Source organism: Schistocerca gregaria, chromosome 2, assembly GCF_023897955.1.
Source record: "Schistocerca gregaria isolate iqSchGreg1 chromosome 2, iqSchGreg1.2, whole genome shotgun sequence".
In the NCBI taxonomy this organism is placed as follows: Eukaryota; Metazoa; Arthropoda; class Insecta; order Orthoptera; family Acrididae; genus Schistocerca; species Schistocerca gregaria.
In genome coordinates, this window is record NC_064921.1 from 244,295,486 (window position 1) to 244,318,710 (window position 23,225).

General features: G+C 37.9%; 1 protein-coding gene across 3 annotated transcripts in view; it reads left to right on the forward strand.

The window, feature by feature from the left end:
- LOC126336772 (phosphatidylinositol 4-kinase beta-like) overlaps window positions 1-23,225 on the forward strand; it is a 224,822-nt gene that overhangs the window by 192,618 nt on the left and 8,979 nt on the right. For all 3 annotated transcript variants that reach the window (XM_050000785.1, XM_050000784.1, XM_050000786.1), the window contains exons 2-9: window positions 1,253-1,463; window positions 3,387-4,048; window positions 13,092-13,209; window positions 13,297-13,595; window positions 13,836-13,966; window positions 17,601-17,831; window positions 20,460-20,684; window positions 22,226-22,611. In XM_050000785.1, coding sequence (XP_049856742.1) covers window positions 1,253-1,463; window positions 3,387-4,048; window positions 13,092-13,209; window positions 13,297-13,595; window positions 13,836-13,966; window positions 17,601-17,831; window positions 20,460-20,684; window positions 22,226-22,611 — 2,263 coding nt within the window. The remainder of the gene's footprint in view (window positions 1-1,252; window positions 1,464-3,386; window positions 4,049-13,091; window positions 13,210-13,296; window positions 13,596-13,835; window positions 13,967-17,600; window positions 17,832-20,459; window positions 20,685-22,225; window positions 22,612-23,225) is intronic.

Below are 23,225 nucleotides of genomic sequence, written 5' to 3' on the forward strand. Positions count from 1 at the left end.
AAAAGAAATCATCGATAAGAGTAGATTAGTTAATGACAACATTTTCTCTTTAAGTCACGCGCTTTGAGTATCAAATTTACGTATTTAGCGTGTATGTTTAGAATATTGTCGTTCCTTATTTATTAGGACGTTTTATAGTTTTTGTCTGAAAATTATTCATTACTGTGAGCAATCGTTGAAACTTGGATAATTATTATTCTAGTAGGCGTACATCATTACAAAATTTACAAGACCTTTGTTTATGTTTTCGGAAGAGCAGTTTTCGTTATTATGTTAATTGTTTGAGTCTTAATTGCGCTAAAATTAGCACCTCAGCTGTCAAAAGATTAAATTCAATACAGAAGTCTTGCATGTTTGGCTGTAATATCAAACGTTTGCTGTAGATTAAATTATGAAAGCAGTAAGTGCTGTATTCATGTAGCACCTTGATTAGTTTTAAACAGTGACTTGTTTCGCTAGCACCTGATGGAAAATATTAAAGGAGTAGGAGGCTACTTTTTCAGGTATGTAATTTGTTTTATTGCAGTGGTGTATGCGGTTGATGTGTTGTATTAGACTTGTGTACAAATTCATTTTTCAGTGACGTGATTACTTATAAAATAGGTGATTAGCACTCAGTTCTGAATGCACTCAATTCTTTAATTTTGGCAGGCTAAACAGATTATTGGATGTTGTAAATAATATTTTGAACTTAGTGCTTCTTTTTAATGTTTTTTTATTTCTCTGTCTGTGTATGTAACATCTGTCTGTTGGCATTTTATCAGTACAGTGTTCATAGTCTAGCTTATTATTGAAAATGATTTTATAAAATGCCTGCATCCTCATCAACAGTCCACATACCTACCAGATGGTAACAACTGAAGTATAAGCGGTTCATTAACTACACAACAGCCACAATAGATTCTTGTTATACAATCACAGAAGAAACGTTTCTCAGGCCATTTCTGTAAAGCTATTCATCAATTACATTTTCCAATATAGTTTGTGTCTGGCAGTTGCTTTCCCCTACATGAGACTTCCACTGTTGGCAGTTGAATTACATGTTTCATTTATGTAGGCTATTTCATTCACCTTAGCAACAAATGAACTAGCGTTCTTCAGTTTCAATTTTTAGCAGGCTACTCACTTGCTTTTGTTCTGGTGTAAGTTTTTACTAAAAAATATATTTCTTCATTAATAACATTGAAATTTACATCTAATAAGGCTGTTTTAATATAGAAACACTATTTTAGTCGTATTGATTTTACAACAGGTCAGCCATGGACGGCAGATGACTATTCTGGCGTTGGCTGTATGATGAGTGGAGTAGCTGCGGGCAAGCAGCCGCCGTCACTAGCTGTGACAAAGCGGCAGAAGCTGGGTACTGGCAATGTACCCCCCGCAGTCCACGGCCGTGCAAATCCTGGCCTTCAGGTGCGACCACGACTCAGCAATCATCAGCGTAATCTCAGCTTGGATTTCCGGTAGGATTTTATTTTTATTTTGACTGTGATATTTAGGGTTAAAGAAAACAGACAAGATTGTTAATAGTACACCCAACCTTTCACATTCTGTTTTGTTCCTTAAACACACAATCCTTTTAGAAACAAGTGTGGTGGTGTTATTAATTACGTACTTGCCCAATATTCAAAAGATGAAAACAGTTGCCTAATATTTTACAAGAAAAAGAAATAGAAAATTGTACTATTAGATGACATTGCCATCTCTCAGTTATGTGGATACTAAAAATCTTGTTATTATAAGGAGGGGGGGGGGGGGGGGGGGGAGAGGATATCTGAGAGCAAAATAATTCATGTTTGCAAAGCTGTCACCTGTTAAAGCTATATGATTGACTTGGATGTATCATTAACTTGAGGTATGAATTCATACAGTATCCAGCATGTGAGTAGATCTCACTGTTGAGTAAAATCCTTTCCTTGACTGTGAGATTTTTTTAATAAAATTACTTTCCATTCATTTCTTGCTATGTGTTTTGAAAATGCACAGCACGTTGTGATATTTTGAGGATGACATCATTAATCATTTTATGTAAGGAAGCTCATGTTTGGAGTCTGAAAATTACTGAATTAACTGAAGCATTCAATACCGCTTCGCCATCTCTCAATAAAATTGTCATCTTTCAACCTAACTAGACCTTGCACTACATTACCCACTTTTTCCCACAATCTACAATCCAGCAGCTGATACAGACACAAAAGAAATATTAGTGTTCAGTTCTCTTAGTTTCCACAAGCATTGTGTCGCACACTTACAGTGTGAAGCCGACATCTGATATTGGTAGGTTCAGTTGACCCAAACTGTTTTATACTGAAAAATTAAATTCACTTCTGCACAACATAAAGTTATTTTTTAATGTCATACCAATCTGTGGCTACAGAAGTTACAAAAACTAAATTGAGCTTTCTGATTTTATTTTCAGTAGAATGTAAACAAAGCAAATTGTTGTAAGCTTTTAATAATTTTCATTTTGAGGGAGTAGAGAGGTAGGAAGAAGTTATTCCCCAATTACTTTTCCTTATGGATGTGCACGATTTTATTGTAAGTATTGTATAATTATGACAATCGTACCTTTTTTTTTCTTTCTTTTTTGGTGTTTTGGATTTCAGTTTCTCTCATCTATCAGTATTCCACTGAAGATAGACACAGTACCCAATAGTAGTACAGCAAATCAGTCATTAATATTCATATTGTGCTGCTTAATTGATGTTGTAAAATGTACCCTTCATTCCTCTGTAGTTATTCATATGGCAGAGTATGTGATTGTGTTGCTATACCACATGCTTGCTGGTAGTGGTGCTCCCTTTTGCTGGTAGACTTGCAGTTTTAAAGTTGTTTCAATATGACAACAGCTCATGAAAGAATTAAATCTCAGTGTTACATTATTCATTAAAATCTTCACTTATCTGACCACGTCATGTGATTTAAGTATACACAAACTTACAGCCTCAAATATATTGCTAAGTGTTAGTACACATAACATAATGTGGCAGTGATGTGAAGAACTGACACAACTCTTTAGATTAAAGTGTGTTTGCATATTGTATATACACCAGTAGTTAATATATTGAGACTATTCAATGGTAGGCCTTGTGAAGCATTTTGATTCCGAAGTATTATTTCTCACCCATCTGATACAATTTTCTACAAAATATAGCTATTCTAAAGTGGATTGTATTATCATTTCTTATCAGTTATATTTCAGTTAACTTAGGAAATGCGGGTAAAATTAAATGAAGTTTAAAAGTTCATTTTATTGTACTATTGATGGCAGTAGAAATTCCTGGTGGGATGTAAATAATTTGAGGAATAAAGGCAACATTATCTTTTTACTTGAAAAAGAACGTGAACTTGTGCTTCAAACAGCATGTGTTAACTTTTTTTTGCAGGTCAATGGGCATTCTACTTCCACCTATATCCCAGGTGACAGCAGCTACTACACTGACAATGCATCACCGCAATAGGAGCCTTGACTCTGCATTACAGAGGATTCCTGAAGTCGATGTAACGCCCAGTCCCGAATGTGAACCGTCCGACGGGAGGCTGCCCAAAACAGCTGTGCCTCCCGACGTACCCGTTGCAGGAGTTGCAGTAAGGGCCAGCCCAGTTACCGGTCGAGATCGTGAAGAGATTGCCAGTTTGGGCTCCGACGATTCCGGCATTCTTTGTGGTGGCGGTAGCAGTGACACGACGAGGGAATCCAGTGTGCACAGTATAAGCCGCAGCCACGAGAGCCTCGAGTCAGGCTCTGGCCAGGATCATGTTGTCCAAGAACCGGAAGATGTGCCGCAACTGAGTGACAGTGAATCTTCTCCCCCAGTGTCTGTTGTGCAGGCTGCCCCACCCCCCTCGTCACAGTCTTCATTGACACTGTGTTGTGGTGGTGCTAATACAGAACCTTCTGAGACTGAGAAGACTGCCAGGGAACTTTCACAAGGCAGCGGTGCAAAAGATTTCTTATTAAGGTTATTTGAAAGCAAACTGTTCGATATGTCCATGGCAATCACATATCTCTTCAAATCAAAAGAACCTGGAGTACAGAGTTACTTGGGTGAGTTTTAGCTGATTTTAAGTTTTTTTGTTTGTTTGTTTGTTTGTGTGTGTGGGGGGGGGGGGGGTCTCCTTTTTTCCCCCTAAGGTAAGTCTTTCTGCTCCCGGGATTGGAATGACTCCTTACCCTCTCCCTTAAAACCCACACCCTTTTGTCTTTCCATCTCCTTCCCTCTTTCCTGATGAAGTAATCGTTTGTTGCGAAAGCTTGCATTTTGTGTGTATCTTTGTGTTTGTGTGTGTATCGACCTGCCAGCGCTTTTGTTTGGTAAGTCACATCATCTTTGTTTTTAGATACATCTATAAAGTAATGTAGAAATACTTCCTATAATTATTAGTACAAGGAGATGATCACTATTCATAATTTATTGTTGGTATACTTTACAGTTGTTTCCTGTAGTTGGTGTTTCTGTCCTTTAATGTATATCCTAACTTGTCCTGCATCCATGAGGGTTATCCTTCACCAAGGGATTGACTTAACACAATTTATGAATGGATGACCTGAATGTGCAGTCAGATGTTACTCTTAAAGACCCAGGCGTAACAATTACTACTATTATCGCTGCTGCTGCTGCTACTACTACTACTACTACTACTACTACTACTACTACTTTTTATTTGTATGGTACTACCTCCTCTATCTGCATCTACACGCATACTCTGCAAGACCCTGTACGGTGTGAGGAAAGGTACCTTATCTCTCTACTTGTCACTTCCTTTCCTGTTCCACTCACAAACAGAGCAAGAGAAAAAATGTTTATATATTTCCATATGAGCCCTAATTTCTCGTATCCTACCATTGCGGTCCTTACATCAATTGTATGGTCGCGATATTAGGCCCGTTCTGCAGCCAGCAGAAATGGCGGTTCTCTAAATTTTCTCAATAGTGATCCTTGAAAATAATGTTGCCTTCCCTCCAGGGATTCCCATTTGCATTCCCGCAGCATCTCTGCAATACTTGTGTGCTGCTTGAGTCTAGCAGTAATAAATCTAGTGACCCGCCTCTGAATTGCTTCAATGTCTTACTTTAATCTGACCTGGTGCAGATCCCAAATACTCGAGCAGTACTCCAGAATAAGTCTCACTGGTTTCCTACATGTGTTCTTCTCCGTTATAGATGAGCCACATTTTCTCCACAAACTCCCAAGGAACCCAAGTCAACCATTTTTCATCTATGCCACAATCCTCGTGTACCTTTCCTATTGCTTTGCTGTGTTACGTCCAGATAGTTAAATGATGTGGCTTTTAGGCAGGACACTCCTAATGCTGTATTTGAATGTTATGGATTTGTTTTTCCTACTCATCTATGTTCCTTCTATAGCAAGAGAGCATTGAATGTGGTGAAACATTGTATAGATATTGTAAACAAATAAATACTACTTCTGCAAACCAACATCTGTTGTACGGCAGTGGGTACCTTCATTACTTTTACATTGGTTTTCCAAAAAAAAATTGTGAACTGATTTCCAGTAATGTTTCTGGTTGGTCATATAAACACTTGATTCTGAAATTTCTTCTTCTACAATCAGTATCACCCTTGTATGAACACTATTGTTTTTAAAGATATTTGTGTAGTTGTGCTCCCTTTTGCCTTTAAAAATATCAGCTAATTTAGGCTGAGTTACTCCGTGTGTGGTGAGGAAGAAGAAGAAGAAATATTTGACTGTCCAAGAAGGCAGCAACCTTTATTTAATTTAAGAAAAATGGTCTTCGTGGTAGCAAAATCAGAAACTTGAACATTTGATTTCCAGATGCAACTTGTGGAAAATCACTGATGATTGGAAAACTAATGTTTGACTGGACTAGCAAACTTGATTCACTCATTAAAGTGTAAATTCATAAGCGAAAATCAATTTCCAGTATTCGGTTTTCATGTTGCGGAAGCTGTGTTCTGTGTAAAGACAGAACCAGTTCACCAGAGCCTTTTTATTCTTTATATACAGTTTTCAGTTGTATGTAGAAGAAATATCATCAGCACACCTTGGTATGATCCCAAATTCCTCTTAGTGTTTGGTAATTACAAAAGGTGCATGTTGAAGGGAGTAACATGTTTCTTAGCTCATTTTGAAATGTGGGATCACAGAATTTTGTGAATAGTCCTGTCCATCATGCTTAGTGCCTTTCTTGCAGCCTATCCCACTGCAGTTTATTGAAGATTTCTGTTGCATTGTCTCCCCGTAAGGATTAATATTGCAACATTACCAATAAGATAATTGAACAACACGAACCACAGGCAATTTGTGGGTTGCATTAGTTTCATTATTAAATATATTGTATAAGTATGAATAGGTTCACTGATAATATCTCTGTAAGTATCCATCTCACTTCTTATTGTCATTTATGTGAATTTTTATTGCCCATTAGCTCAATTATTAATTGTGCAACTCAGATGGCTCCATTGTAGGTGGCAATGTGTAGTGCTGTTGAGCAATAATTTAAGCCCTCTTATTTTATCTAAAATCAGAAGTATTGCTTATGAATGTGTGTGGTTTATGAGAATAAATGCATGACTGCCCTTTTATGGCATTAGAAACAAGGCATCTCTGCTTTTAAGATTGCAGATTTCTTTGTGAGGAGCTGAGGAGAAAGTAGAGCATACAAGAAAGTGTGGTCCGTAAACTTGAGGTTGGTTGATTTTAACTGTAGCAGATTTGGAAAGATTAGTGTCTTCCTTATCTTGTTTGCTGCATTTGAGTTGTTGTTTTTATCTTAATTAAATTCATCACTCCTAAATTTGCTCGAAGAATTGAAATATTATTCTGCAGTTGTATTCTCAGTTGGTATACATGTGGATAACACTTCTGCGTTAACAGAAGTCTTGAAAAAGGCAACGGAAAATATTTTGAGAGCACTAAACGTCAGATGCGTAAGAATGGAAAGTTTTCGAACTTACTATTACATAATTTCATTTATTTTTTGGATACCATCAGTTAACAAGTCAAACTTACTGGTCATTTACCTTTCCATAATGCACACAAGGAAATTCCGTTGGCTGAACTGAATGATTGCTTGATGAAATCTTCATAGCTTTTCATCTTATCAGGGATGTCATTATCGACTATGTTGAGAAATCCTACTTTCTTATATAAGTGTATGCGAAGCTTGGCCAGTGTTGTTTGACTTTCCAGCACTGTTCATTGTAGCTAGAATCATCTGTCAGAATATGCAAGAGTGGAGCAACTTTCAGTGATTGTGATGGTATGAAAAAGCTATTGTGTAGATTTTCCTTTGATAAACCTGATGTGTTGTACAGGGCCACATAAACCGTAACTATTTCATTGGATCATAATTTCTCTCTGAAAGCTCATAAAAGTGAGAAACTTATTTTAAAGATCTCAGTACCTCTGGTAGAATGAAAAGTATCTCCTGTTGGCAAGTCAATTGTTGTTTTTGCACATAATGTCAATTTGTCAGGTATAATCCCTCATTTGGTCAGCTTGTGTCAGTTCATTTGTAGGCTCATCGGTGGCGATCTGTGAAGTCTGTGAGTGTGTAGATTAGGCAACGTGACAGTAAAAAGCAAATTAGCAATTTGTTTGCAGGCTCTAGCTGTCCACACTTTGGAAGACAAGCTCATTGATTACAAGACAATGGGCTTTCTAAAGAGGATGCGCAGTATTCCAACAAAGACAACAATTTTATTGATTCTAAGGAAGCTGGAGACAAGGACAACTGGTGTACTAAACAGTGATTGTGGTAAACATAGACCATAATTGAGTATACAGTTTATCGGTACTGTTTTGGGGTTAACGGAAACGACCGATTCCACCCGTCTGCTTTGACCAATGGCGTCACCAATATGGCAGAAATGACCATTCACTACTACTCCCATATCACGACTATGACGTCATAATGTAAACATGACAATAAACACAAAAATAAATGGAAAAACCATCAAATACATATTCCTCCAAAAATATGAAACTAACGGGACAGGCAAGGGATAGTGGGGGTTTTTGGGTGGGGCCAAACTGAAAATAAACACGCGCCACTAAACCAAATGACAAAAACGATAAAATAAAACTACCACAACCTTCCCAAAAATAACTAAAAACAACATCCACTGGAATCGAACACTTCGCTTGACCTATATAGGTCAACAGAAACTACTGATACCAAATCATGAAACCCAAAACTACAACCACATCCACAATCACCACTACCTCAAAAAGCACAACAAAATTGAAATCAAACACTTCCTTTGACCTGTTATCCTTACGACATCTCCACATATAGCTGTCCCTGGTCCGAGACGCCAGAACTTTAGTTCGCCTCATTTCTTCACGACACACTGAACACTTCATGACTTCAGCCAACAGGCCGAACAGCTGAAGAAAATTTATTAGAGACAACACACTGTCCCCTATCATCGCTGACAACCGAAAACTGTTGACCTTGTGAGTCACATCCACACCTACGAAAGACATAAACAAAGCAATTTACCAAAATTCACTCATGACGAACAGAAAAAAAACTATGAAAACATCAACACAACCAAAATCATTAACTCACTGAAAAATATTCCTCTGAAAGTACAGTCGCCACTGATACCACACACGTGCAGTGCTACCACGTAAATGAACCCCATACGCCACATTACACGCTAATCATAAACACACTGTCAGAGAAACTCACTGACCACAACAATACGCCACCTATAAACACGCAAACTAAACCAAAAACATCACCTAACACACAACACATATCACCAGAGAGCACCACCAATCATATCAAAAAGACACCTACAAACACGCGACTCTCACAAACTATATTCGCCGTCGAGACGTCACACACCATAACAGCCTTATGTCGTGCGTCAAAGCTTCGGACGCTTCAGTTAACCCCTGTTTTGATATGCATGGAGAACTCTTCAAGGAAATCGTTGCATTAATTGAGCCAGGAAACAGGTATTCCATGCGGCATGTGTTAAAGAACTGAGAAGAAATTGGCATTGCGGCAATAGAGACTGCACAATTGCAAGAAACAGATCATGAGAAAAGTATGGTGTTGATGGTTTCAAGGGTTTCTTATTCAGCATCTAAACATTCTCTCCGTAACTTGGTGTATAGATGAGGCATGCTTCCGTCTGTCAGATTACATCTATGCGCAGAACAGTATATACTGAGCTGGTCCCATATATCGTCCACAAAACACCACTGCCTGATGAAAAGGTTGGAGTGTGGTGTGCGGTGTCAGCTTCCAGGATTTTTGGCCCTATTTTCTTTGATATGACTGTAGGCACTAAAGTTTATATGGGCATCTTCAGTACATTTGTGGAGCAGTTGTTTGACATCAAACTTACGAAAGGTTATTCCCAAATAGATGGAGCGATGTGTAACGTGCCTAATGCTTCCGTAAAACTTGTAACCCGTTTCTTTGGTGACATGATAATTATAAATCAATAATTGTGGACCCCCTGATCACCCCCCCTCCCAGTTTTTTGTGGGTGTCTGATAAGCAAGGGTACAAGAACAGACCAGACGACGAGAGAATTCTGTGAGGTCATTACACGTGAAATAAGCAATATTGCCAAAGGTGCGTGTTGCAGAAAGTCGCAGAATATGGTGAAATGAGTATGAAGGAGGGAAGGCAGTGATTTGGAACAATTGTGGAAAACCCAATTCTGGATGGCCAGATGCAAATTTGAACTGTAGTCCTCCCAAATGCGAGTCCAGTATGCTAACCACTGTGCCACCTTGCTTACTCGAAATAAGTACAGTTGTGCATCAATGCTGTGAGGGCATCTCTTCCAGTTGTCTATTATCATAGTACCAGTGATCTTTCACGCCAACTCCCCAGCTGTTGATGAAAGGCTCTGCAAGTCTATATACTGTAGTGTTTGATGTGGAGAAGTGTGTAGTTAGTGTTATGTTATTATGTTTCCAAAGTAGAATTATAATGCAAGTCTTGCCCCTGCTTAGATAAAAGTTAAGAATGTGACTAGTGCAGTTAAATATGTTTTTTCAGGGAAATTGTGGCAGTAACATAGTGAGATGTGACTAAATAGTAGATGGCATGTTTAGAGCAATTGGTTAAAAATAGCCTGTGGAAAAAAATAAGGTAGATGGCTTTTGCAGTGAGAACTAACTTGTCATGTGAATTTCTATCCTCAAGCTCAAGCTGTCCAATGTGTTTGAGCAAACAACCATCAGTAGTGTGTGAGCCGCTGCTAAACAGTAATTCTTCCTACTTCGACTGTCATGAGTTATTTTGCTCCCCAAATAACAAAACTCATCTACTACTTTAAGTGTGTCTTTTCCTAATCTAATTCGCCCAGCATCAACCAATGTAATTAAACTACATTCCATTATACTTTTTTTTTTTTTTTTTTTTCAACTTATATCTTCCTTTCAAGACACTGTCCATTCCGTTCAGCTGCTCTTCCTGGTCCTTTGATGTCTCTGACAGAATTACAATATCATCGGCAAACATCACAGTTTTTATTTCTCCTCCATGGATTTTAATTCCTACTCCAAATTTTTCTTATGTTTATATTACTTCTTGTCCAATATACAGATTGAATAACATCGGGGAGAGGCTACAACCCTGTCTCACTCCCTTCCCAACCACTCCTTCCCTTTCATGTCCCTCGACTCTTACAACTGCCATCTGCTTTCTGTACAAATTGTAAATAGCCTTTCGCACCCTGTATTTTACCCTTGCCACCTTCAGAATTTGAAAGAGAGTATTCCAGTCAACATTGTCAAAAGCTTTCTCCAAGTCTACTAATGCTAAAAACATAGGTTTGCCTTTCCTTAACGTATCTTGTAAGATAAGTCGTAGTATCAGTATTGCCTCAAGTGTTGTAGTATTTCTATGGAATCTGAATTGATCTTTCCTAAGGTCGGCTCCTACTAGTTTTTCCATTCATCTGTAAAGAATTCGTATCAGTATTTTGCAGCCATGACTTATTAAACTGATAGTTTGGTAATTTTCACACTTGTCAACACCTGCTTTCTGTGGGATTGGAATTATTATATTATTCTTGAAGTCTGAGGGTTGTCAGGACTGGCTCTCCTGAGGCCATCAGTAGTTCCAATGGAATGTTGTCTACTCCCAGGGCCTTGTTTTGACTTAGGTCTTTCAATTTCTGTCAAATTCTTCACACTGTATCATACCTCACATTTCATTTTCATCTACGTCCTCTTCCATTTCCATATATTGTCCTCAAGCACAGCACCCTTGTTTAGACCCTCTACACACTCCTTCCACATTTCTGCTTTCCCTTCTTTGCTTGGAACTGGTTTTCCATCTGAGCTCTTGATATTCATACAAGTGGTTTTCTTTTCTCCAAAGATCCCTTTACTTTTCCTGTAGGCAGTATCTATCTTAACCCTAGTGAAATATGCCTCTACATTCTTACATTGTCCTCCAACCATCCTTGCTTAGCCATTTTGCACTTCCTGTTGCTTTCATTTTTGAGACGTTTGTATTCCTTTTTACCAGCTTCATTTACTGCATTTTTTATACTTACAGTTTTCATTGTGGATCACAACATATAGAACATAGGATTGCCATTATGCACTCTTTGACAAAGAAATGTTAATGTACTGGATTCTGAGTGTGCACTTTCATGTAGTGTATGTTAATTGTGAGTTGACGCGGACTGTCATGGATGTGTTAACAGAACGAGTGCAGCTCATGGATTCTGTAACATTGGTGTTGCCCATGTAATAGTTGTAAATTTCCTCACACAAAGGAATTAACAAAATATGACACGAGTTACTATGTGGTAATGCTAAATGATTGCCAAGCCCAGGCTAAAGATTTCTGGGTGAAGTGAAGTATATAAAGACTAATGCAATGACATTTTGTGACTTGGATAATTACATATTACTTTACAAAACTGCAAGGTTAATAATCAGTAGTGTTGGTTCCATCAGTAATCTGATTTAACTAAATGAGAACTGGTTAGGGAAGTATTAAAGTTGAAGGTACTAGTTGTTTAATACACTATATGCCTTCCCGGTGATTTCTCTGTTTTCAAGTAAAAATCAAACTATGGAAAATCCCGGATGGAATGTAACAATATTATGAGAAGGAAAGTTGCTACTCACCACATAGCGAAGATGCTGAGTCACAGATAGACACAACAAAAAGACTCTCACCCTGAGACTGCAGTCGTGTATGAGTTGCGTTTGCGTGTCGGCACGTGTGTGTGTGTGTGTGTGCGCGTGCGCGCGTGCGCACTGTTGACAAAGGCCAAAAGCTTTAATTATGAGAGTATTTTTGTTGTGCCTATCTGCAACTCAGCATCTCTGCTATATGGTGAGTAGCTATTTTCATGTAAAGTTGTCAAGTTCAAAATTTTGCTGATTAAGTCAAATTCTTAATTGGTGGCTTAATTAGATAACCAAATGCACTATCCAATGCAGAAAAATTAGGGCTACTAAAGTATAAAGGCGAACCTAGAAATTAAATAAGCTGAAGAACTCGAATGACAAAAGTACTTACAATTAGTATTTTGATAGTTTTGTGTATATGCAACATATACTTCGCTTGTTTTTTAGGAGAACACAGTTGAATTATAAGAATAAAAATAGTTATTTAAGAGAAGTAGAATAATAGCAGATGTAGTAACTCCAGTTTGCTATGTTTCAGTGTGACTTTCCAGTGTGAGAAATGTACCTCAGATGATTGTCAAATCAAGGAATTTAATTTGTGCATTGATTTTAGTTTAACCTGTTTAAATATTACCCACAAGAGAGTGTCACAGAAATGTTCAAAAATCTGGATAGGCAGATGCTTGAAAATAAATTCTGTTGGAAGGTTACAAACAGTGAGGAATCTAGGACTATATTACTGCCTTCTACATGTTGCTCCCATTGGGACTTCAAAGACAAGATGAGAATAATTACCTCATGTGCAGAGGTATTTGAATTCTCTCTCTTCCCCCACTCCACTTGCAGATGTGGATGGAATGGGAAGAAACATGACTACATGGTACAGAGGGATGCCATGCAGATTGTGAATGTTGAAATAGTACAAGTGTACACACGTTTTCTAAATTGTATGTCTAATTAACATTTTTATTTCTCATGCAGGGAACAAAATATTCAGTTTTCCAGACAATGAAGTAGATTTTTACTTGCCACAGTTGGTTAGCATGTACATACAGATGCATGATGTTGCTGAAGTAATACATCCGTACCTTATACACAGGTAAATTTTTAATTGCATGTTTCACCATGTACTGAGATTTGTACATAAAAATTGCATCTTATGTAATGATGTGTTTCTGATCAATAGGTGTAGAAAGTCTGCTGACTTTTCTCTGAAGTGTGCCTGGCTCCTCGATGCATACAGTTCAGATGCTCATTTACCATCAAAGAAAAAGTCCCATGGAACAAAGTTGCGTAATCATATTCTCTCAGATGAATTACGCCCTCGAGGTCATCAACAGCATAAACCAGACCAGCCTGCTACAGTTCCTCCTCCACCTCCTCCACCACTTCCTCTACCATTATCAGTTGCTAAGAAGACACATCAGCGATCTCGATCTGATGCTACAGGACTCTTTCAGAGTTGCAAACGCATGCTGTCTTCCGGTAAGCAAATTTCAAAGTTCCTAAAGTTTGTGTTTGGTTATATGTTGTTTTTTCAGCAATTACATTGTTTACAAAAATGCATACGTATAACTTTATTAAGGAATATAAACAAAACTGATAGTTATGGGATTTGAAATGAATACTGTGATCTTAGAAGTTTTCACTGCTTTATTTATGTGTAGCATAAGTAATCCATAGCTGAAGCAGTCAGTGGTATTTTCTATCACCCATGTTTTGCAGGTTCAACCAACAAAGTCTCTTTAGGTGACTTAGCATCTGGACGTGCATTTGACAATGGCTGTACCTGTTTTGACACCTGTCAGGGGGTCGTTAATGATCTCAAAGGAAAGAAGACGGATTGCACGTGCAATGTAATTCATAATTATACTATGTATTAGTCTTATTTAGCTTAGCTTCAGTATTGAATCTGCAAAAACTGATGGAAGTTAATGTTTATAATACCAATTTTGCAACACCCTATTTCTTGAAATGTCTGTTGTTGTTGTTGAATGGTTGTCCTTCAAATTTCGTTTTGAAACTTGGCTTGGCATCACAGTCATTTTACTGCTTACTTAGTAAATTTGTGCTTCCAAAAATAATTTACACAGCTTAAGTATACTATTTGTATTAATGGGCTTGTTTGTATTTTTATTACATTTATCAAATTAGCAGAAAAGGTAATGTTTAGTGGAGAAAAATGCCAGGATGTTTTGTGGTCCAAAATCCCAAGTTAACTGTAAGGTACATTCTTTTTCATTGCCTTTGCAAACCAATTTACAGGCCAGAAAGGCAATGCTATACTACATCCAATAGAGCCATGCTATGTATAACACTGCAGTATTAAGGACAGACTAGTTGGATAGACTGTCAGCTTTCTTTGTTGATTTGTGCAATGTGCTCATGAGCAATTGAATTAAAAAATATCTTTCTTAGTAGTGGGGAGCACCACTTTTTGCCATGCTGACTTTGACAGGTGTCTTCGGTATATATTTCGTAAGAAACTGAAAGTGTTGCAGAGTCATCCTGATCCAAAAACACACTACCATCACCCCACAATTCACGAAGATTGGGCAGAAAAATCAAAGATCTATACTTCATGTCCTGGTGTCTTAGAAGTGCTCAGTACGATACAGGTTGAGTTATCCTGAGGAAGAACCAGACAAGCACCCTTACATCTATTAAGTGCTGGAATTTGGGAGTGGTAGGGTTCAGTGTTGATGTGCTGAAGTCGTGTGATCAAGGACGCTGTAGACGAACAAATGGAAGCACTTGGTAAAACATTAGGTTTCTGTATGATGCAACAGTGAGAGAGGATGACAGATGCATTAAGGGTTCCCACTTCATCCCATGTAAATATCTCCCACACAGGAATATGTCCAGCATCTAGCTGTATAGAATTCTGCAAACTAGTGAGTTATATCACTGTTTTATTGTACTGCTACTGCAGCAATGGTGTCACAGTTCCACACATTCACACTCATATTTCTGTTTCATTATCTTTCCACTGATGACTTTAAAGCTCTTTTGTGCTGTGTGTACATTTGATAGTGATCTTTCAAAATGTTATGGACAATCTCTGAACTCATCGACTGTGAAGTGCGATCTGTAATACAGTCTTTGAACACAAAGAAGGTTGAGCCAGGTGGGATTTGTCAACTTTTTAGAGAGTTGTGGTGAAAATGCAATGACTAATGGAATGACGAGGAAGTGGGCGAGACTGTTCAATGGTGGATGAACCAATGTTCATGACGAAGCATGGAGTGGGCAGCCTTCTGTTGTCAGTGATGGTTTGGTTGAGAAATTTTGTAATTTTACACATGTCTAAATTCTACATTATAACAACCAGAGGTTGACTATACATTCGAGCCAAAAGTGACAGGTCCTCTACAGGTTGAAACAAGCGTAAGCAGGTATATGATATTTGCCCTTCAGAGAGTAACAAAATAATTCACAAGTTTTCCAGAAGAGGACAGGGCACTCTTGCAGGTGTACTGCTGCCCACGGGCTCCACAAAGGCCAAGTTTTGTTGGCAGAAAGGTAACAGCAGATTTTTTGTTCTGGCTGAATCAGGTACCAACTGCCATTTCCCTTTCTGTTGCTCCAGTGAGACTTGGGCAGTATTGTCAAAGTGTTATTGCTCAGAGTTTATTGCTCATCAGTGTCGGATCCGTACCAGATCCAGTTGACAGAGGAGATAGAGAAGATCCAAAGAAGAGCAGCGCATTTTGTCACAGAGTTGTTTGGTAGGTGCAATAGCATTACATAGATGTTTAGCAAACTCAAGTGGCAGTCTCTACAAGAGAGGTGCTCTGCATCACGGTGTAGCTTGCTGTCGAGGTTTCGAGAGAGTGCGTTTCTGGATGAGGTATCGAATATATTGCTTCCCCCTACTTATACCTCCCGAGGAGACCACAAATGCAAAATTAGAGAGATTCGAGCGTGCACGGAGGCTTCTGGCAGTTGTTCTTCCTGCGAACCATACGTGACCTGAACAGGAAAGGGAGGTAATGAACAGTGGCACGTAAAGTGCCCTCCGCCACACACCGTTGCGTGGCTTGCAGAGTATAAATGTAGAATGTTATTAGCTTTTAGCTCAAGAATGTATACTTTTTTTCACCACACCCTCGAACACCATTAAAATTAAGCTAGCTGGTGACACTGGATTGAGTGAAAGCTGTCTCTTTAATATTTCAAAAGTTGCATGAGAACAAACATAGAAGTTGAAGAGAGATGTCTGTTTACAATTTTGAGACACTGATTATAAAAAGTTATTGACAGATCAGTGTTTACAAAATGTTAAGTTTTGCTCATAATGAGTTATTAAAAAAGTGAGATAATGATGTTTGGCATGATGAGATAAATAATATGGCCAGTGCATAATTGAGTAATTTGAGAGCTGCCAATGTTAACCAAGATTTGTTCTTAAAGGTAAGGCACATTTATTCAAGCATAAGTAAATTGTTTCTCTTTCTCTGAGGTACTGAAAGTTACTAATATGCAAAGAAGTACAAAAATCAAATTAGCACACTTTGTTCACTTGAGTGTATGAAGATTCATATAATTATAGGAACCTATCTTCCTTCCTTCCTCCTCTTCTTATGTCTTTTATTTGTTTATTTAACATACATAAATGTTGTGCAACAGTAGCTGAGTTTGAGTGCTAAAATACTATGTTTTTCTCTTTGTTACCTATATGTTTTTATTGGTTTACTCTTCTGTAACATTGTGTTTTTACAATGGAAAATCCAGGAAGAAATGTAACAATATTATGAAAAGGAAAGTTGTTATTCCCCATATAGTGGAGATGTTGAGTTGCAGAAAGGCACAACAAAAATACTGTTGAAAATAGAGTCCTGCCTTTGTCAGAATTATCTCTCTCTCTCTCTCTCTCTCTCTCTCTCTCTCTCTCTCTCTCTCTCTCTCTCTCTCTCTCTCTCACACACACACAAAAACGCAACTCGTGCACACATGACTGCAGTCACAGGCAATGGAGGTCCTCAATTGCCTGAGACTGCAGTCATTTGTGTGAGAGTTGCATTTGTTTTGTGTGGGTGTGTGTGTGTGTGTGTGTGTGTGTGTGTGTGTGTGTGTGTGTGTGTGTGATCTAATTTGGACTAAGACCTTACTGGCTGAAAGATTTATTTGTGACAGTCCTTTTGGTGTGCCTATTTGCGACTCGGCATCTCTGCTATACGGTGAGTAGCAGCTTTCCTTTTCATACTATTGTTACGTTGTATTCTTATTTATACCTATTATAAGCAGAGTACACAAAGTGATATCTTTGTGTATTTATAATGTATGTATACGGTAACAGTTGCGGACAGACTTCAAAAAGCTGTTTTTGGGTCACTGTGAAAGTGGGAGAGTTCTTATTGTACAGTGTCACTGAGACATTGATATTAAAATGCGGGGGTCTTGCTCTTCTTCTTGCTGAGTTCTAGGCAAGTGTTTACATATTTTTGGGAAAGTTTCCTTATTCTAATTTATGTAAAATATTGATTCCAGGCTCCACGTCTGGCTCCTCAGTTGGAGTTCCTCAAGGCACTAATATCAATAGGCAAACTTTTGAGCACAATTCCAGTCAAAGAAGACAAGACTACAAGACTGCAGGCAGAGCTATCTACATTGAACTTGAATCTGCCAGCTCGGGTATGGCTGCCCATTCATAGTGAGGTACCTCACCACATTGTTAGGATACCACCCCAGACTTCTGCTGTCCTCAATTCAAAAGACAAGGTAAGTGACATGGCTGTTATTCCTGCAATAATTCTGGTGTATTGTTTCAGGTGAAAGTAATATGGTGATAGAGCCAACTAATTTTAAAAATTTGAAAGTTACTGACATTTTCTTTCATTAAGCTCATTTGCCCTTATAAGTTACAAAGGTTAGTTCATTGCATCCCCATAAAAGGAGGTCATCCTGTGACAGCTGTTATCTGTAAATGAACTTATTAGCCCATTGTTGATTGTCTTAAGTGTTCCCAGAAATCATTTAAAAATTGCAGCACACTTCTTTCCATCAAAAGCAGCAAAGAACTAAGGTAGTTTTTTATTGTTTCAGTTTGTTATTATGTTAGTGTGATCCTGAAGTAGAAATGCTCCCAAAATTTTTGTCCCTTGACTAGGGTGAAAGTTACAAATAGAACCATTGCTGTGGCAAACATGTTTTTAGAGCAATCATATTCTGTCTGCTTGTGTCTACAGTCCTGCAGTATTGAATCTAACAACAGTCCAGCCAGAAACTGTTGTCATTTTAGAGTAAAATTGGCAGTACTCACTGGGAGATATGAGAGGAATGCATGATAATTCATTAACATTTGATTGCATATACCCAGTGGCAGGACAGTGTGCGGACAACTTTTGTATTGAGAATTTAAGCAAGTTTCCCATGCTTTGACTTAACTTCAGCTTGCAAGCAAGCATTATTCAGGATGCTGTGATAGCTACAGCAAAAACTGTTCCATTACTAAAAAAAAATGCTATCTGTATTGTTGTCCCTCTTTACTTACCTAAAATTATCTTACCCATTGGTAACATAACTTTTTAGCCATAGCAGAAAAATGTCCTGACCCACATTGCTCTTATCTTTAATATTAGCCTGAGATTCATATTCAACTGTTTGTTGTGTGAAAGATTTTGTGTTCTGAAACACAATTGCAAATACTTCTTTGCCAGTAGCAGAATATGGGAAGTTTCATAGTATGTGGAGCATCAGTAGTGGTCTGTGGCACTGAAAGATATATGCACATAGTTTAGGTTAATAGGACATGTATTGAGGGCGTGAGGGGGGGATGAAGCTTAAAAGAGAAAATTATGTAAACTGCAGCAACCTAAAACCCTATAAAAATGCGAGTAATGACTGGGTGTGCCATTTATGTCCTGAACAATGTCACATATTTTATTTGAAGTATTGAGCACTTTCACTCTTATATATTTAACTCTTCTGTATGTCTCTTCCCCACTCCTGCTGGATTCATTCTTGGTTGGTTGCTGTACTCACTTCACACATTGGGTTACTGTTTTGTAGTTTTTGTCACATTGCCAATCTGACTGCAATACCAGTAGCCCATACTTCTTAACTTCGGTCAGTTTTATCCAGGCTAATAAATCTTGGTGACATCACATTATCCAAATGAACAGGGCATTTTCCACTTTGGCTGTATTTATTTATATTTCATCTTAGTTGCACAAACTTAAATAAATACAGCCAAAATGTAGAAAGTGGCACATTTATTTATAAATTTATGGCTGTGCTATGAAGAAATTAGGAGAAGCATAACTTCACCTCTGGCATAAATTTGTGTGCTGCAGTCTTAGTCCCATACTAATTTGCTTGATGCCACTTTCCATGAAAGAGTTCTTCAGGAAATCCACTAAAAGATAACACTACTTTCCTTAAGTTAACCACTCCTCTAATGTGAAATGTATCTCATTATCCATTATACTGAATAGATCTTGAGTATCGGCAAATTTGTTCCATTGTCAACTGTCACTAGCTTTGCTCTCACTTCAAATTTTTACATCGTTCATATTGAGTTCTAACAGTTCCTCGGTGAGCATTTTTTTTTACAGAGCATTAATGACAACAATGCAGGCCTGAAATTAGGAGGGTCTTTTGTGTGGCACACTGCTCTCTTGGAATCTTAATCTATTGCACACTTTGGTTTTCATTTAATGTAGGTCACAGTGTCTATAGCCTATAACATAAAACTTATGATAACCTTCTATTTTCTTGATGTTCTTCAAAACAGAACAATTTGCTACTTATGGGATCATAATGATGGTTGTGTGAGACAGATTTTGATGCTCTCTATCAATTAATCTTTAGATTCTTTTCAGTATTTACAGCCTACCTTGCCTACTACTTCCAGTCCCATTTTCCTACTGTACACTGTGTCCGCTGTAGGGATTGTTTTACACTCGCCATACCGTGAATTTTTGACTACTCTTGAATTTTTTAGTTAGTACTACTATCTTGTACCTATGACCCCAGGTTCTTAGTGATTTCTGTTTTCCAGTAATACTATGTATAGCAACCAATTCATTGTTTTGCTTTGCGTTGAGATCCAATGTCTTCGACTTTCTGTGATGATGTGAATACTATTCTTCTTGCTATAGTTTGTGTTTGGTAAAAATGTCTTCTGCTTCATATTAGTAATTTATAGCTATTAGCCTTCTAAAATGTGATAATATTTTATTCTTTTGAATTAAGTTGGATAGTATGCAGCAAAAAAGTTTTCTGTGAAATGACTGATTTTATTCGCGTATATTGTTACTTCACACGGAAATATCCATTTTTGTGAAGTCAGAGCTCTGTAGTTGTTTCACATTTTGTTCCAGTTGTTGATTGCTTCTTTTGTTGCAGGCTCCATATATTATATATGTGGAAGTACTAGAGGTGGATGACATACATACATCACCTGTGCCAGCAAAAATAATGAATACTTTGCGACCTACAAAGTCTGAGGACAACCTTGTAGCAGAAGTACAGTGTGAAAGTTTGTCTTCGTGTGCTTTTAGCATTTATAGTAGTCCTGATGATGATACAGCAGACTGCTGGTCACAGGAGGATGATGAAATATCCCAGCAGGTATTATGACAGTTGTATTTGTTTGTGATTCTTCATCTTTGTGAGCATTTGCAAAAATGGCAACAGATAACACATTGGTTAGTAAACTGTAACCTCAAATATATTTTTTAAAAACTGGAAATGAAAGATACAAGTGTAGGCTAAGCAGATGAACAATTCAAAAATGTGACTCTGTATGTGAAATACTAGATATTTTCTGTTGAATGCTGTTGATAGTTAAGATGTTAGTGATTGTGAATAAAAAATAGAGGAGTCTTAAGAATGTTTTCATATGATGACTGTAAATGCTCTCCATTTTGGAACTTCACACTGATCTGAACTGGAAATCATTCGACAGTTCATTTTTATAAAGGAAATAATTTTCTTGCATACACAGTTTTATTTTATTTCTAATTAAATGCTTTATTTCATTATTTAGCAATTTGCTAATTTCACCCCATTGGGCAAACTAAATCACAATAAAAATGTTACATGTGTAGCAAGTTAGGGTGGGTCGCATTGAAAGGGAGGGAGGGGGTTGTAGGGGGGAAGCGGCATTTGGTAATGCCCTTAATATTGTGAAGTAGCTTAACAATGCCCAAGGGGGTCAAAACTAGCTGATTGCTAAGTAATGACATAAAATGTTTGTTTGAAAGTTAAGAAAATGTATAAAGAAAAGGACAATATTATGAAAAGGATAGATTACTACTCGCCTTTGGTGAAAATGTTGAGTCACAGACAGGCACACCAAAAAGATTGCTTAACAAGTAAGCTTTCGGCCACAGAGGCAACCAGACACTGTGGTTGTGTGTGTGTGTGTGTGTGTGTGTGTGTGTGTGTGTGTGTGTGTGTGTGTTTTGTTTAATTCAGAAGGAGGCTTTTTGCTGAAAGTAGTCTTTTTGCTGTGCCTATCAGCGAGTCAGCATTTCCACTATATGGTGAGTAGCAATCTGTCCTTATCATAATATTGTCATTATTCTGTCCTGGATTTTCCATTATGCGGGAAATGAGTACCTTTAAGAAATTTATAGTATTTGTGAAACCATACATTCAAAATTTTATAGCCAGGTGTAAGATTTCTGGAGGTTAGTCCCGGAATTGAAATTGACAATGTCTCAAATCTATCTCACATGCATCAGGAGTACCAATCTGTTGCCCATTTATACTATGCAGCACAGGTCATGTGCTAAGTGGCATGTTTAAATGTGCTCTGTCATCTTGTACTTCTTATCCTTGTGACTAACAAATGATAGCTGCATCATATGCACTGTAACGCAGAGACTGTGGAGTGCTCATTTTAAGGTAACCATGATGAATGTCACTTGGTCCTGTGTAGAAATAATTACCTACCTCCATAAATCATTGTTTTATTGTTCGCCATTCATTTCTCAATTCCCTTTGAAGGAAACTATGAGAAACCTGTGTATTGCTCTTGTTTCTGCATCTGTATGGTTGTAATTAAAACTTTTCTCTTGTGTAATTCTGGTTCATGTCTGCCACAGCCATTTGCTGTATCAAAAGAAATAGTGTTCCCGCCACTAACAAACTGCTCTGACTTTCAGTATATGCAGCTACGGAAGCCAATGGATCGCGACACAATATCGCAGCTGAGCCAAGAATCAAGTGATTCGAGGGAGCCACCTGTGTTTATAGCAGCTGGTGACATCAGGAGGCGGCTTTCAGAGTCATTGCATGATCAGAGGCGAGCAGCATTCACACATGATCCTGAAGACCCATCAGCAGCTGCTCTGAAGGAGCCCTGGGAGGAAAAAGAGAGGAGGTTGCGCGAAGCTTCACCGTATGGGCATTTCAGTACATGGCGTTTGCTGTCTGTCATTGTAAAGTGTGGTGATGACCTTCGACAGGAACTTCTAGCTTCACAGCTCCTGTCCATGTTAAAAAGGATATGGGAAGAAGAAAGAGTACCCCTTTGGGTGCGCCCATATAGGTGAGATAGGTTGCTGAAATGTTGTAGAACTAACCATTAGCAATAAACTCTTGTGTGTTAACTTCAGGGTGTCCAGAGGGGTTACTGAAAATTGTAGCTTTGTATTAAATAGTCAAATAAGGAACTGTCGGTTCTTAGCATTATCTGTTGTCTGTATTATAACTAAGAAGTGAGCAATTGCACAAGTTAAATATCTTGTTAATGTGGGAAAGCAGCCTAACGAAAATAAAAAAAAGGTTAACACTACAGAAAATACTATGTTTTTTGACTTGAGAGACATGACTTTGGGAAAGTTCCAAACTCAGTGGATCTTCTGATGTAGATATAAGCAGATATCTTTTCATAGGGACATATAAATGTAAGAGTACATTGAATGGAAGAAAGACATACTTCATGAAGAAACAAGCTTTATTGAGAACATAGCCCAAAACAGAAAAATTAATAAGTCAGGAGGAAAAATGCAAAAGTGAGACCTAGGAGGTTCCAACAAATAATTGACATATAAATGTGTGAAAGAGAAAGTGATGGGGAATTTACATCTCTTAGTAGAACAGAGAGCAAGTAGAGAGAAATTATGGCAACAGTAAGTTAGTTGCAGTATAAGAGCAAATGAC